Raw genomic sequence first — 15320 nt, 5'->3', positions numbered from 1 at the left:
GGCCCAACAGATGCCTCACCGAGGGGGGGGGAGCAGCAAATCGCGCCCCCTCCCCCACAGCTCCTCCCCTCCCTGTTCTCCAGGGGGGTCAATGGGGTCAGTGGGGTCTCAACGACCCCCCCATAAAAACCCCAGCGCGATTTGAACCCGATTTCGCCGTTTTTTCCCCCAAAATCTCTGCCCGTCCCCCCCCCCCGGCGCCGCCGCGATGGTTCCGCCCGCACCTGCCCGCGGGGGGCGTGGCTGAGCACACGGTGGGCGGGGCGAGAGGCGGGGCCGCCGCCGTGCAGGTGAATGGGAGAGGGCGTGGTTAGAGGCGGAAGTGGGCGGGGCCAGGGGTCCACACCTGCCATGGCCGCCGTGGCCGCGCTGCTGGTGCTGCTGGGTGGGACTGGGGTTCATTAACGCGTTAATTAGGGGGTCATTAACGGGCTGGGGGGGTAATTAAGGCGTTGGGGGGTTAATTAAGGCGTTGGGGGGTTGATTAAGGGGGTAATTGGGGGGCTGGGGGGTAATTAAGGGGGAATTAAAGGGGTTTTTGGGGGCTGAAGGGGGAATTGGGGGGGTAATTAAGGGGGTGATTAACGGTCTTGGGGTAATTAAGGGGGTAAATAAGGGACCCAGGAGTCCGGGAAGGACCCAGGAATGCCCCAAGGGACCCAGGAGTTCGAGAGGGGACCCAAGAGTCTGGGAGGGACCCAGGAATTCCCCCAAGGGACCCAGGAGTTTGGGAAGGACCCAGGAGTCTGGAAGGGACCCAGGAATGCCCCAAGGGACCCAGGAGTTCGGGAGGGGACCCAGGAGTCCGGGAGGGACCCAGGAATGCCCCAGGGGACCTAGGAATGCCCCAAGGGACCCAGGAGTTCAGGAGGGGACCAAGGCATCCAGGAGGGACCCAGGAGTCCGGGAGGGACCCAGGAATGCCCCAGGGGACCCAGGAATGCCCCAAGGGACCCAGGAGTTCAGGGAGGGACCCAGGAGTCCAGGAGGGACCCAGAAGTTCAGGAGGGGACCCAGGCGTTCGGGGTGGACCCAGGAGTCCGGGAGGGACCCAGGAGTGCCCCAAGGGACCCAGGAGTCTGGGAGGGACCCAGGAGTGCCCCAGGAGTTCGGGAGGCACCCAGGACTTTGGGAAGGGACCCAGGCGTTCGGGGTGGACCCAGGCATCCGGGAGGGACCCAGGCATGCCCCGGGGAGGTCCCTCACCTCGGTGTCCGTCTGTCCACAGCGCCCGTGGCCCCCATCCCGGTGACCGTCCCCCAGTCCCGTTACGTGGCGCTGCTGTTCCAGCCCGTGCTGCTCCGCTGTGACTTCCCCCCGGTGTCATCCGACGTCGCCCCCCCCATCGTCACCTGGAAGTTCAAGTCCGTCTGTCCCAGCGGGGACGCTGGGGACAATGACAACGGGGACTGTCCCCAGCGCACCGTGCGCATCGTGGCCACCAAACAGGGGGACACGGTGACGCTGGGGGACGCCTACAGGGGACGGGGCGTCACCATCCAAGGAGGTGACAATGGGGGCATTGGGGGCAGTGGGGGCAGTGGGGACAATGGGGTCAATGGGGACATTGGGGTCAGTGGGGGGCAATGGGGACATTTGGGTCGATGGGGACATTGGGGGCGATGGGGACATTGGGGACATTGGGGTCAATGGGGGCAATGGGGACATTGGGGTCAATGGGGACATTGGGGTCAGTGGGGGGCAATGGGGACATTGGGGTCGATGGGGACATTTGGGTCGATGGGGACATTGGGGGCGATGGGGACATTGGGGACATTGGGGTCAATGGGGGTCAATGGGGGCGATGGGGGCAATGGGGACATTGGGGTCAATGGGGACATTGGGGTCAGTGGGGGGCAATGGGGACATTGGGGTCAATGGGGACATTTGGGTCGATGGGGACATTGGGGGCGATGGGGACATTGGGGACATTGGGGTCAATGGGGGTCAATGGGGACATTGGGGTCAATGGGGACAATGGGGACAATGGGGACATTGGGGTCAGTGGGGGGCAATGGGGACATTGGGGGCAATGGGGACATTGGGGTCAATGGGGGTGATGGGGACAATGGGGACATTGGGGTCAATGGGGGTCAATGGGGACATTGGGGGCAATGGGGACATTGGGGGCGATGGGGGCAATGGGGACATTGGGGGAATATTGGGGAGGGACCCAGGAGTTCGGGAGAAGGGACCCAGAAGTTTGGGGGGGACCCAGGAGTCTGGGAGAGGACCCAGGAGATCGGGGCGGGAGGGACCCAGGAATGCCCCAAGGGACCCAGGAGTTCAGGAGGGACCCAGGAGTTCGGGATGGACCCAAATAGGGGACCCAGGAGTTCGGGAGGGACTCAGGAGTGCCCCAATGGACCCAGGCATCCGGGGCAGGGAGGGTGATGACCCGTGGGGAGGGGTCAGAGGTGAAAGGTCGGAGGTCGCAGGTGCTGACCTGAGCCTGGGGGCGGCCGCGTGGGGGGACAGCGGCACCTACGTGTGCACGGTGACATCGACCGGGGACCTGAGCGGGGACAACGAGGGACAGACCTACCTGCTGGTGCTGGGTGAGAATGGGAGGGACTGGGAGGGACTGGGAGTCAATGGGATGGACTGGGAGTCAATGGGATGGACTGGAAGTGACTGGGAGGTCAATGGGATGGACTGGGAATCCAATGGGAGGGACTGGGAGGTCAGTGGGATGGACTGGAAGTGACTGGGAATCCAATGGGAGGGACTGGGAGGTCAATGGGATGGACTGGAAATCCAATGGGATGGACTGGGAGATCAATGGGATGGACTGGAAGTGACTGGGAATCCAATGGGATGGACTGGGAGGTCAATGGGATGGACTGGAAGTGACTGGGAATCCAATGGGATGGACTGGGAGGTCAATGGGATGGACTGGAAGTGACTGGGAGGTCAATGGGAGGGACTGGGAGGTCAATGAGAGGGACTGGGAGATCAATGGGATGGACTGGAAGTGACTGGGAATCCAATGGGAGGGACTGGGAGGTCAATGGGATGGACTGGAAATCCAATGGGATGGACTGGGAGATCAATGGGATGGACTGGAAGTGACTGGGAGTCAATGGGATGGACTGGAAGTGACTGGGAATCAATGGGGTGGACTGGGAGTCAATGGGATGGACTGGAAGTGACTGGGAATCCAATGGGATGGACTGGGAGGTCAATGGGATGGACTGGAAGTGACTGGGAGGTCAATGGGAGGGGCTGGGAGGTCAATGAGAGGGACTGGGAGATCAATGGGATGGACTGGAAGTGACTGGGAATCCAATGGGAGGGACTGGGAGTCAATGGAATGGACTGGGAGTCAATGGGATGGACTGGAAGTGACTGGGAGGTCAATGGGATGGACTGGAAATCCAATGGGATGGACTGGGAGATCAATGGGATGGACTGGAAGTGACTGGGAGTCAATGGGGTGGACTGGGAGATCAATGGGATGGACTGGAAGTGACTGGGAATCCAATGGGATGGACTGGGAGGTCAATGGGATGGACTGGAAGTGACTGGGAATCCAATGGGATGGACTGGGAGGTCAATGGGATGGACTGGAAGTGACTGGGAGGTCAATGGGAGGGACTGGGAGGTCAATGGGAGGGGCTGGGAGGTCAATGAGAGGGACTGGGAGATCAATGGGATGGACTGGAAGTGACTGGGAATCCAATGGGAGGGACTGGGAGGTCAATGGAGGAGCTGGGAGGTCGATGGGATGGACTGGAAGTGACTGGGAACTCAGCGGGATGGACTGGGAGGGATGGGGAGGTCAATGGGAGGGACTGGGAGGGACTGGGAAGTAGGAATGGGGGAAACCAGATGTCCCCGAACTCCTGGGTCCCTTCCCGGACGCCTGGGTCCCTTCCCAAACTCCTGGGTCCCCCCTGAACTCCTGGGTCCCCCCCAAACACCTGGGCCCGCTCCCCCCGAACGCCTGGGTCCCCCCGAATGCCTGGGTCCCCCCCGAACTCCTGGGTCCCCTCCCGGACGCCTGGGTCCCCTGACCTCCCCCCTCCCGTGTCACTTCTGTCCCCTCAGCGTCACTCTGGGGGGTCACCGACCTTGTTCCGGGACTGCCAGGTAGGGAACCCAGGCGTCCGGGAGGGGACCCAGGCGTCCGGGAGGGGACCCAGGCGTCCGGGAGGGACCCAGGAGTCCGGGAGGGGACCCAGGTGTCCGGGAAAGGGACCATAGGGAGGGGACCCAGGCGTCCGGGAGGGGACCCAAATAGGGGACCCAGGCATCTGGGAAAGACCATAGGGAGGGAACCCAGGCGTCCGGGAGTGGACCCAGGCGTCCGGGAGTGGACCCAGGTGTCCGGGAGGGGACCCAAATAGGGGACCCAGGTGTCCGGGGTTGGACCCAGGTGTCCGGGAGGGGACCCAAATAGGGGACCCAGGCGTCCGGGGGTGGACCCAGGCGTCCGGGAGGGGACCCAAATAGGGGACCCAGGTGTCCGGGGGTGGACCCAGGCGTCCGGGAGGGGACCCAAATAGGGGACCCAGGCGTCCGGGAGGGGACCCAAATAGGGGACCCAGGCGTCCGGGGGTGGACCCAGGCGTCCGGGAGGGGACCCAGGCGTCCGGGCTCCCTGTGGTGGGGCTGGGGGCTGAGCCGGACGCCTGGGTCCCCGCAGACTGGCTCTTCGTGGTGCTGGTGCTGCTGGGGGCGGCGCTGGTGGCGCTGGTGCTGGGGCTGTGCTGGTGCCAGTGCTGCCCCCACACCTGCTGCTGCCTCCTGCGCTGCCCCTGCTGCCCCCAACGCTGCTGCTGCCCCGAAGCGCGTGAGTGGCACCCCCGGGGCGCTCCTGGGTCCTTTGGGGCACTCCTGGGTCCTTTTGGGGCACTCCTGGGTCCTTTTTTGGGGGGGTTTGGGGCACTCCTGGGGCCCTCTGGGGCACTCCTGGGTCCCTTTCAGGGGGTTTGGGGCACTCCTGGGTCCCTCTGGGGCACTCCTGGGTCCCTTTGGGGCACTCCTGGGTCCTTTTTTGGGGGGGTTTGGGGCATTCCTGGGGCCCTCTGGGGCACTCCTGGGTCCCTTTCAGGGGGTTTGGGGCACTCCTGGGTCCCTTTCAGGGGGTTTGGGGCACTCCTGGGTCCCTCTGGGGCACTCCTGGGTCCCTTTGGGGCACTCCTGGGTTCATTCTGGGGGGGTTTGGGGCACTCTTGAGTCCCTTTGGGGCACTCCTGGGTCCTTTTGGGGCACTCCTGGGTCCTTTTTTGGGGGGGTTTGGGGCATTCCTGGGGCCCTCTGGGGCACTCCTGGGTCCCTTTCAGGGGGTTTGGGGCACTCCTGGGTCCCTCTGGGGCACTCCTGGGTCCCTTTTGGGTCCCTTTGGGGCACTCCTGGGTTCATTCTGGGGGGGTTTGGGGCACTCCTGGGTCCTTTGGGGCACTCCTGGGTCCTTTTGGGGCACTCCTGGGTCCCTTTTGGGTCCCTTTGGGGCACTCCTGGGTTCATTCTGGGGGGTTTTGGGGCATTCCTGGGTCCTTTGGGGCACTCCTGGGTCCCTTTGGGAGGGGTTTGGGGGCACTCCTGGGTCCCTTTTAGGGGCACTCCTGGGTCCCTTTTGGGGGGTTTTGGGGCATTCCTGGGTCCTTTGGGGCACTCCTGGGTCCCTTTTTGGGGGGGGGGGGTCGTTTGGGGTACTCCTGGGTCCTTTTGGGGCACTCCTGGATCCCTTTTGGGGGGGGGGGGGGGTATTTCTGGGTCCCCTTGGGGCACTCCTGGGTCCCTTGGTGTCCCTTTGGGGCACTCCTGGGTCCCCTGGGGTACTCCTGGGTCCCTTTTTCTTCCCCACAGTGTATTGGGCAGGAAAAGCGGCCACTTCCGGGCTGGGGGGCGTGGCTTATGGACACCCCCCCCAACCCATCCCCCTCCACACCCTGAGTGAGTCAAACTGGGGAAACTGGGACAAACTGGGACCAACTGGGAACACTGGTTTGTGATACTGGTGTGATTGGGTCCCTTTCGGGGGGGGGTTTGGGGCACTCCTGGGTCCTTTTGGGGCACTCCTGGGTCCCTTTTGGGGGGGTTGGGGCACTCCTGGGTCCCTTTTGGGGCACTCCTGGGTCCCTTTTGGGGGGGTTTGGGGCACTCCTGGGTCCTTTTGGGGCACTCCTGGGTCCCTTTTGGGGGGGTTTGGGGCACTCCTGGGTCCCTTTTGGGGCACTCTTGGGTCCCTTTCAGGGGGTCTTGGGGCACTGATGGATTATAGTGGGTTATACTGGGTTATACTGGTGTGACTGGTGGGTTATATTGGGTTATACTGGTTATACTGGATTCTATTGGTTATACTGGTGATACTGGTGTGAGTGGTGGCTTATACTGGGTTATACTGGGTTATACTGGTTATACTGGTGTAACTGGTGAGTTATACTGGGTTGTGCTGGTTATACTGGTGTAACTGGTAGGTTATGCTGGTTATACTGGTGATGCTGGTGGGTTATACTGGTGATGCTGGTGGGTTATACTGGTGTCACTGGTGGGTTATACTGGTTATACTGGTTCTACTGGTTCACACTGGTGTCACTGGTGGGTTATACTGGGTTATACTGGTTCTACTGGTTCATACTGGTGTCACTGGTGGGTTATACTGGGTTATACTGGTTCTACTGGTTCACACTGGTGTCACTGGTGGGTTATACTGGGTTATACTGGTTCTACTGGTTCACACTGGTGTCACTGGTGGGTTATACTGGGTTATACTGGTTCTACTGGTTCACACTGGTGTCACTGGTGGGTTATACTGGGTTATACTGGTTCTACTGGTTCATACTGGTGTCACTGGTCCCCAGGCAGCTCCCAAGGCTCCCACGTCCCCCTGCTGGGTGACACAGGTCAGTGACTGACACCTGTCAATCAAATCCACCCCGCTGTCAATCACGGCCCCGGACGCCTGGGTCCCTTCAAGGGTGGGGGGAGGGATTAATGGGGATTACTGGGGTGGTTACTGGGAGCACTGGGGGAGGGGGTAATGGGAGCACTGGGGGGGGTTAATGGGGGTTACTGGGAGCACTGTGGGGGTTACTGGGAATTTACTGGGGGGGTCACTGGGAGGCCCCAGACGCCTGGGTCCTTGGGGCACTCCTGGGTCCCTCCCGGACGCCTGGGTCCCTTTCGGGGGGTGGGGGGGGGAGTTGCTGGTGGTTAATGGGGGTTAATGGGAGTTACTGGGAGCACTGGGGGGGTTACTGGGAATTTACTGGGGGGTCACTGGGGGGCCCCATACACCTGGGTCCTTGGGGCACTCCTGGGTCCCTCCTGGACGCCTGGGTCCCCCGCAGGCCCGCCCCTCCCCCTGCTGCGATTCCTGGAGCCGACGGGAGCGGCCAAGACAGGTGGGACTGGGATGAACTGGGATGGACTGGGATCCCGAACTCCTGGGTCCCTCCCCCGAACTCCTGGGTCCCTCTCCCGAACTCCTGGGTTCCTCCCCTGAACTCCTGGGTCCCTGGGGCACTCCTGGGGCACTCCTGGGTCCCTCCCCGGAACTCCTGGGTCCCTCCTGAACTCCTGGGTCCCTCCTGGGTCTCCCCCGAACTCCTGGGTCCCTGGGGCACTCCTGGGTCCCTCCTGGGTCTCCCCCGAACTCCTGGGTCCCTCCTGAACTCCTGGGTCCCTCCTGGGTCTCCCCCGAACTCCTGGGGCACTCCTGGGTCCCTCCCGAACTCCTGGGTCCCTCCTCTCTTTCAGCTCCACCTCCCAGTGACATCACCTCCCTCCACGAGTCTCCGGACGCCTGGGTCCCTCCCCCGAACTCCTGGGTCCCTCCCCCGAACTCCTGGGTCCCTCCCCCGAACTCCTGGGTCCCTCCCCCGAACTCCTGGGTCCCCCCTTCCCCTGCCCCTCCCTCCCCTTCCCCCCCGTCCTCCAGGGGGCGCTGGCACTCGGCGGAGGTTTTGGCGGGAAGCCCTCGGCCCCGCCCCCGCTCCAGGTCCCGCGACGATTGGACGGAGGTTTTGGCGGGAAGCCCCCGGCCCCGCCCCCGCTCCAGGTCCCGCGACGATTGGACGGAGGTTTTGGCGGGAAGCCCCGGACCCCGCCCCCGCTCCAGGTCCCGCGACGATTGGCTGGAACCGGGAGGGGGCGTGACAGAAGGGGGCGGAGCCAAAGCGAGGCCACGCCCCCACGGGTCCCCCCGGCGGCTGCGAAAGGTGTGTGTGTGTGGGGGGGGGGGGAGTAAATTTGGGGGGGGTTTGATGGATTTTGGGGCATTTTGATGGATTTGGGGGGGGGTTTGATGGATTTTGGGGGTTCTGATGAATCTTGGGGCCCCCAAAACCCCCAATTTTCACCTTTTTTCCCCCAGAATGACGCCCTGAGCCGAGAGAGTCTCGTGGTGTGAGGGACCCGGACGCCTGGGTCCCTGGGGCACTCCTGGGTCCCTCCCGGACGCCTGGGTCCCTCCCAGACGCCTGGGTCCCTCCCGAACTCCTGGGTCCCTCCTGGATGCCTGAGTCCCTGGGGCACTCCTGGGTCCCCTCCCGAACTCCTGGGTCCCCTCCCGAACTCCTGGGTCCCCTATTTGGATCCCTCCCGAACTCCTGGGTCCCTTGGGGCACTCCTGGGTCTCTCCCAGGTCTGCTTTTGGGGCCAATCGGCTCATTTTTGAGGCCGTTTTTTTTTAATCCAGTGACCGAATCCTCCCGATTTGGGGGCCGAATAAACGAGTTTTAGAGAAATTTGGCCTTTCCCGCAGTTTTGGGTGAAATTTGGGTGAATTTTGGGGTTTTTTGGGGGTTCCTGAACCTTTTGGCGCCAATGCCCCGAGGGGACCCAGGGGTTCGGGCGAGGGGGCGTGGCCTCGCCGCTGATTGGCCGCCATCCCCACCGCGGTGCGCGCTGGGAGTTGTAGTCCCGGAAACCGCATCCTCCGCTTCCGGTCACCCCCACAACCACACGGACGCCTGGGTCCCTCCCGATCTCCTGGGTCCCTCCCGATCTCCTGGGTCCCCCCCGCACTCCTGGGTCCCCTGGGGCACTCCTGGGTCCCCCGGACGCCTGGGTCCCTGCGCGATGACGTTGTTTCACTTCGGGAATTGTTTCGCTTTGGCCTATTTCCCCTATTTTATCACCTATAAGTGCAGCGGCCTGTGAGTGAACTGGGATGGACTGGGATATACTGGGAGGGACTGGGGGGGAACTGGGGGTTACTGGGAATGTTGGGGGGTGTATACTGGTCCATACTGGTCTGTACTGGGAGCAGGATGCAGTACAGAGACTGGGAATGGTATACAGTGGTCGATACTGGTCTGTACTGGTTTATACTGGGAGCAGATCCATGTGCAGTGACTGGGAAGGGTGTTACTGGTTTATACTGGTCTATACTGGTTTATACTGGGAGCAGATCCGTGTGCAGTGACTGGGAAGGGTGTTACTGGTCTATACTGGTCTGTACTGGTCTATACTGGTCTGTACTGGGAGCAGGATGGAGTACAGAGACTGGGAAGGTTATTAGTGGTCTATACTGGTTCATACTGGTTTATGCTGGTCTATACTGGGAGCAGCTCGGAGTAGAGAGACTGGGAAGGTCGTTACTGGTTTATACTGGTTTGTACTGGTTTATACTGGGAGCAGAATGGAGTACAGTGACTGGTCTATACTGGTCTATACTGGTCCATACTGGACAGGTCAGAGTGCAGTGACTGGGAAGGGTTCAGTGGGGTCCATACTGGTCTATACTGGTCTATACTGGTTTATAGTGGGAGCAGATCAAGGTACAGTGACTGGGAAGGCTGTGGGGGGTCCATACTGGTCTGTACTGGTCTATACTGGTTTATACTGGTCTATACTGGGCAGGTCGGAGTACAGCGCCTTCTGGCGCTGCGTCCAGGCCGGAGCCACCTATGTACTGGTGCAACTGGGAAAGGTGAGACGGGAACTGGGAGGGACTGGGAGGGACTGGGAGGGAACTGGGAGGGACTGGGAGGGACTGGGGAGGGACTGGGATGGACTGGGAGGGACTGGGGGAGGCTGGGAGGGACTGGGATGGACTGGGATGGACTGGGAGGGACTGGGGGAGACTGGGAGGGACTGGGATGGACTGGGGGAGACTGGGGGGACTGGGAGGGACTGGGATGGACTGGGAGGGACTGGAATGGACTGGAGGGGACTGGGATGGACTGGGGGAGACTGGGGGGACTGGAGGGGACTGGGAGGGACTGGGATGGACTGGGAGGGACTGGGATGGACTGGAGGGGACTGGGATGGACTGGGGGAGACTGGGAGAGACTGGGGGGGACTGGGGGAGACTGGGAGGGACTGGGATGGACTGGGATGGACTGCAGGGGACTGGGAGGGACTGGGGGGGACTGGGAGGGGTTTGGGGGGGTCCCGGACGCCTGGGTCCCTCCCGGACGCCTGGGTCCCCAGATGCTGGTCCTGGCCACGTTCTTCCCCACCTGGGAGGGGCCGTCGGGGGGGTTCGACCTGCTGGGGGTGAGTGGGGACCCAGGAGTGCCCCAAGGGACCCAGGAGTGCCCCAAGGGCGGGGGGAGGGACCCAGGAGTGCCCCAAGGGACTCAGGAGTGCCCCAAGGGCGGGGGGAGGGACCCAGGAGTGCCCCAAGGGACCCAGGAGTGCCCCAAGGGTGGTGGGAGGGGACCCAGGAGTGCCCCAAGGGACTCAGGAGTGCCCCAAGGGCGGGGGGAGGGACCCAGGAGTGCCCCAAGGGACCCAGGAGTGCCCCAAGGGCGGGGGGAGGGACCCAGGAGTGCCCCAAGGGACCCAGGAGTGCCCCAAGGGTGGTGGGAGGGGACCCAGGAGTGCCCCAAGGGACCCAGGAGTGCCCGAAACACCTCTGAGAGGGACCCAGGAGTGCCCCAAGGGACCCAGGAGTGCCCCAGGGGTGGTGGGAGGGGACCCAGGAGTGCCCCAAGGGACCCAGGAGTGCCCCAAGGGCGGGGGGAGGGACCCAGGAGTGCCCCAAGGGACTCAGGAGTGCCCCAAGGGTTGTGGGAGGGACCCAGGAGTGCCCCAAGGGACCCAGGAGTGCCCCAAGGGCGGGGGGAGGGACCCAGGAGTTCCCTAAAGGGACCCAGGAGTGCCCCAAATCCCTCCAAAAAGGGACCTAGGAATGCCCCAAAGCCCAATAAAAGGGACCCAGGTGTGCCCCAGAGGGACCCAGGAGTTCCCCAATAGCCCCAAAAGTCTCCCAGGAGTGCCCTAAGAGGACCCAGGAATGCCCAACTCCCCCCTCCCCCCGCAAAAAGGGACCCAGGAATGCCCCAAGGGTGGGGAGAAGGGACCCAGGAGTGCCCCAAAGACCCCAAAAGGGCCCCAGGAGTGCCCCTAGAGGGACCCAGGAATGCCCCAAACCCCCCAAAAGGGACCCAGGAATGCCCCCAAACCCCCCAGAAAGGACCCAGGAATGCCCCAAAACCCCCGAAAGGGACTGGGGAGTGCCCCAAGGGTGGGGAGAAGGGACCCAGGAGTGCCCCAAACCCCCTAAAAGGGACCCAGAAATGCCCCCAAGCCCCCCACAAAAGACCCAGGAGTGCCCCAAACCCCCCCCCCCCACCAAGAGGGGCATTCCTGGGTCCCCCGTGTGTCCCCCCACGGTGTCCGTGTGTCGCAGGAGTTCCTGCGGGCGTCGCTGGACGTGCTGGACCTGCTGGGCCTGCAGGTGGCGCTGTGGCGCGGAGCGGGCCGGGGGGAGCTGCGCATCCTGGTGGCCGCTCTGGGCTGGGCCGGCGCTGAACTCGTCTCCTCCCGGTACCAGGAGGACCCCGAGGGGCCTATGGGGGACATATAGGGGCCATATGGGGGCTGTAGGGGATGTATAGGGGCCATATGGGGGCTGTAGGAGACGTATAGGGGCCATATGGGGACGTATAGGGGCCATATGGGGGACGTATAGGGGCCATATGGGGGCTGTAGGGGATGTATAGGGGCCATATGGGGACTGTAGGGGACGTATAGGGGCCATATGGGGACGTATAGGGGCCATATGGGGACTGTAGGGGACATATAGGAGCCATATGGGGACGTATAGGGGCCATATGGGGACTGTAGGGGATGTATAGGGGCCATATGGGGACGTATAGGGGCCATATGGGGGCTGTAGGAGACGTATAGGGGCCATATGGGGACGTATAGGGGCCATATGGGGGCTGTAGGGGCCATATGGGGGACATATAGGGGCCATATGGGGGCTGTAGGGGACGTATAGGGGCCATATGGGGGCTGTAGGGGCTGTATAGGGGCCATATGGAGGCTGTAGGGGATGTATGGGGGCTATAGGGGACATAGAGAGGTCACACGGGGGCTATAGGGGCCATATGGGAACATATAGGGGACATAGGGGGTCTATAGCAGCCATATGGGGGACGTAGAGACCCTATAGGGGCCATATGGAGGCTATAGGGGACATATGGGGGACATAAGGGAGGTATGGGGGCTATAGGGGACATAGAGAGGTCATATGGGGGCTATAGGGGATGTGCACTCCTGGGTCCCTTGGGGCACTCCTGGGTCCCTTTGGGTGGTTTTGGGGGCACTCCTGGGTCCCTCTGGGTGTTTTGGGGGCACTCCTGGGTCCTTGGGGCACTCCTGGGTCCATGGGGCACTCCTGGGTCCCTCTGGGTGTTTTGGGGGCACTCCTGGGTCCATGGGGCAATCCTGGGTCCCTCTGGGTGTTTTTGGGGGCACTCCTGGGTCCTTGGGGCACTCCTGGGTCCATGGGGCACTCCTGGGTCCCTCTGGGTGTGTTTTGGGTCCCTCCTCGGTGCCTTGGGGCACTCCTGGGTCCCTGGGGCACTCCTGGGTCCATGGGGCACTCCTGGGTCCGCAGGTGCGTCCCGCTCTGGGTGGGTGCCCGGGGGGTGGAGTTCGACTGGCGGCACCTGCAGATGGGGCTGGACTCCAACATCAGCCTGGTCAGTGCTGGTCCATACTGGTTTATACTGGTTTATACTGGGAGGGGGGCGGGGGGCACTGGGAGGGACTGGGGTGAAACTGGGAGGGACTGGAATGGACTGGGAGGGACTGGGAGGCACTGGGAGGGTCAATGGGATGAACTGGGAGGGAACTGGGATGAACTAGGGGGGACTGGGAGGCAACTGGTCCATACTGGTTTATACTGGGAGGGGGGCAAGGGGGGACTGGGGTTAAATTGGGAGGGACCGGAATGGACTGGGAGGGACTGGAATGGACTGGGAGGCACTGGGAGGGTCAATGGGATGAACTGGGAGGGAACTGGGATGAATTGGGGGGGACTGGGAGGCAACTGGTCCATACTGGTTTATACTGGGAGGGGGTGGGAGGCGGACTGGGAGGAACTGGGGTTAAACTGGGGGGCACTGGGAGGGTCAATGGGGGCAACTGGGGTGAACTGGGATGCAACTGCTCCATACTGGTTTATACTGGTCCATACTGGTTTATACTGGTCCATACTGGTTTATACTGGGAGGGGGCGGGGGAACTGGGGTTAAACTGGGAGGGACTGGGAGGGTCAATGGGGGGAACTGGGAGGGAACTGGGATGAACTGGGGGGGACTGGGAGGAACTGGGGGGCAACTGGTTTATATTGGTCCATACTGGTTTATACTGGGAGGGAACTGGGACTGTTAATTAGCACAAATGGCTCTTAATTACCAGCCATTAATCACCCTGCGGGGCTTAATTAACTAATTAGCATTAATTAACTAATTAGTGCTATTGATTATCTAATTAGTGCTATTAGTCGCCTAATTAGTGCCATTAATCACCTAATTATCGCCATTAATTACCGTATTAGCATAAATAGTTACCTAATTAGAGCAATTAATTATGTAATTAGCGCTATTGTTTGCCAAACCAGCGCCATTAATTACCTAATTATTATTAATTACCTAATCAACACCATTAATTACGTGGTTAGTGTCATTGATTACCCAATTAGCGCTATTAATCACCTAATTAGTGCTATTAATCACCAAATTAGCGCAATTAATGAGCTAATTAGCACTTTTGGGGAGTCAATCAGCGCCATTAATTACCCGATTAGCGCTATTAATCTCCTAATTAGCGTCATTAATCAGCTAATTAGCACCTAATCCCTCATTTTGGCGCCAATCCCCTCATTTTGGCGCCAATCCCCCCTAAACCCTCCATTAATTACCCCAAAACGCTTAATTACCGCTCTTTCTCCCCCCGGGAGGGTTCCCTGACGCCCCGGGGGTGGCTAATTGGTTAATTAAGCCGCTAATTAGCGTTAATTACAGGCCCGGCACGTAGCGGCCGCCGCGCTGCTTTGGGCCGGGGGCCGCCCGGAGCTGCCGCCCTCACTGCGCCTCCCGCTCGCCGCCATGTTGGGCGCCGCGGCCTACGAGGGCTTCCTCATCGGGTGGGCGGCGCTTCCGGGCAACGGCGCGGCGGGATTGGCGGGGCGGGGAGGGGAGGCGGGGTGAAGAGTTGAGCGAAGCATGGGATTGGTTGGAGGGCGGGTTGAGGGGTGTCATGGTGAAGCGGGGTGGGCTGCCAGGGGTTAAGAGCAGAGCGCGGCTGGGGATTGGTGGAGCGGGGCTGGGGGGCGGGACTAAGGGCTGAACGTGGCTGGTGATTGGTGGAGCTGGCTGAAAGGGGCGGTATTAAGGGCTGAGCGGGGCTGAGTATGGCTGGGGGGTGGGATAGAGGGGTATGCCTGGGTCCCTCGGGGCATTCCCGGGTCCATTGGGGCACTCTTGGGTCCCCCCCGAACTCTTGGGTCCCTTGGGGCACTCTTGGGTCCCTTGGGGCCTTCCGGGGTCCCTTGGGGCATTCCTGGGTCCCTTGGGGCACTCCTGGGTCCCTTGGGGATGTGGGCTTGTAATTACATTGAACCATGGGAATGCTGGGGGTGGGGGGGGAATATATATAGGTATCTATATGTTGCTTATAGGGGGCGTGGTTTCACGAAGGGGGCGTGTCCCCCCGCTGAAGCCCCGCCCCCTTTCCTGTGTTCTCCCCGCAGGTGGGCGGGGCAAGCGCTGGGACTCGGCCCCTGGGGGGCGCTGGGGCTGCGGGCGCTGGGGGCGGCCGCGCTGGGGCTGGGGGCGCTGCGGGTGCTGGTGCCGCTGCTACCCCCCCCGAAACAATAAACAGCGAGGGACCCAGGAGTTCCGAGGGACCCAGGAGTTCGGGGGGGACCCGGGAGTTGGGGGCAGAACCAAAAAGTTGGGGGCGGAACCAAAGTTCGGGGTCGCGGGGGCACCGGGGGGAGGTTTGGACGTGGCACCGAGGCGCCCGAGGGACCGGAAGTGATGTTGCACCGAGGCAAATGGGGGGGAAATGGGTGGTTTGGGGATTTTTTGGGGGGGTTTAGGGGGACTCAGGAGGTCGGGGGGGGA

The 15320-nt window shown here is 62.0% G+C and overlaps 2 protein-coding genes across 3 annotated transcripts; both read left to right on the top strand.

The window, feature by feature from the left end:
• The first annotated feature begins 297 nt into the window (after positions 1 to 297).
• LSR (lipolysis stimulated lipoprotein receptor) lies at positions 298 to 8696 on the top strand. The gene is made up of 10 exons (XM_071800569.1): positions 298 to 385; positions 1229 to 1507; positions 2439 to 2558; positions 4051 to 4092; positions 4649 to 4795; positions 5815 to 5952; positions 6810 to 6851; positions 7299 to 7352; positions 7708 to 8168; positions 8324 to 8696. The coding sequence occupies exons 1-10, from the start codon at positions 352 to 354 to the stop codon at positions 8357 to 8359; spliced, it is 1353 nt and encodes a 450-aa protein (XP_071656670.1). The 5' UTR covers positions 298 to 351; the 3' UTR covers positions 8360 to 8696.
• Positions 8633 to 15089, top strand: TMEM147 (transmembrane protein 147). 2 transcript variants are annotated; one of them, XM_065859738.2, is made up of 7 exons: positions 8633 to 9107; positions 9814 to 9883; positions 10387 to 10452; positions 11591 to 11727; positions 12806 to 12890; positions 14217 to 14338; positions 14945 to 15089. In XM_065859738.2, exons 1-7 carry the CDS (start codon positions 8776 to 8778, stop codon positions 15069 to 15071), a joined length of 939 nt encoding a protein of 312 aa, XP_065715810.2. In that variant the 5' UTR covers positions 8633 to 8775; the 3' UTR covers positions 15072 to 15089. The 2 variants fall into 2 exon arrangements, with proteins under 2 accessions (XP_065715810.2, XP_071656673.1); XM_071800572.1 differs by lacking the exon at positions 10387 to 10452.
• The last annotated feature ends 231 nt before the right edge of the window (positions 15090 to 15320 follow it).

Source organism: Patagioenas fasciata, chromosome 31 (assembly GCF_037038585.1).
Source record: "Patagioenas fasciata isolate bPatFas1 chromosome 31, bPatFas1.hap1, whole genome shotgun sequence".
Classification (NCBI taxonomy): Eukaryota; Metazoa; Chordata; class Aves; order Columbiformes; family Columbidae; genus Patagioenas; species Patagioenas fasciata.
Note: the sequence above shows the minus strand (reverse complement) of the source record. Positions and strands in the feature narration are given on the sequence as shown.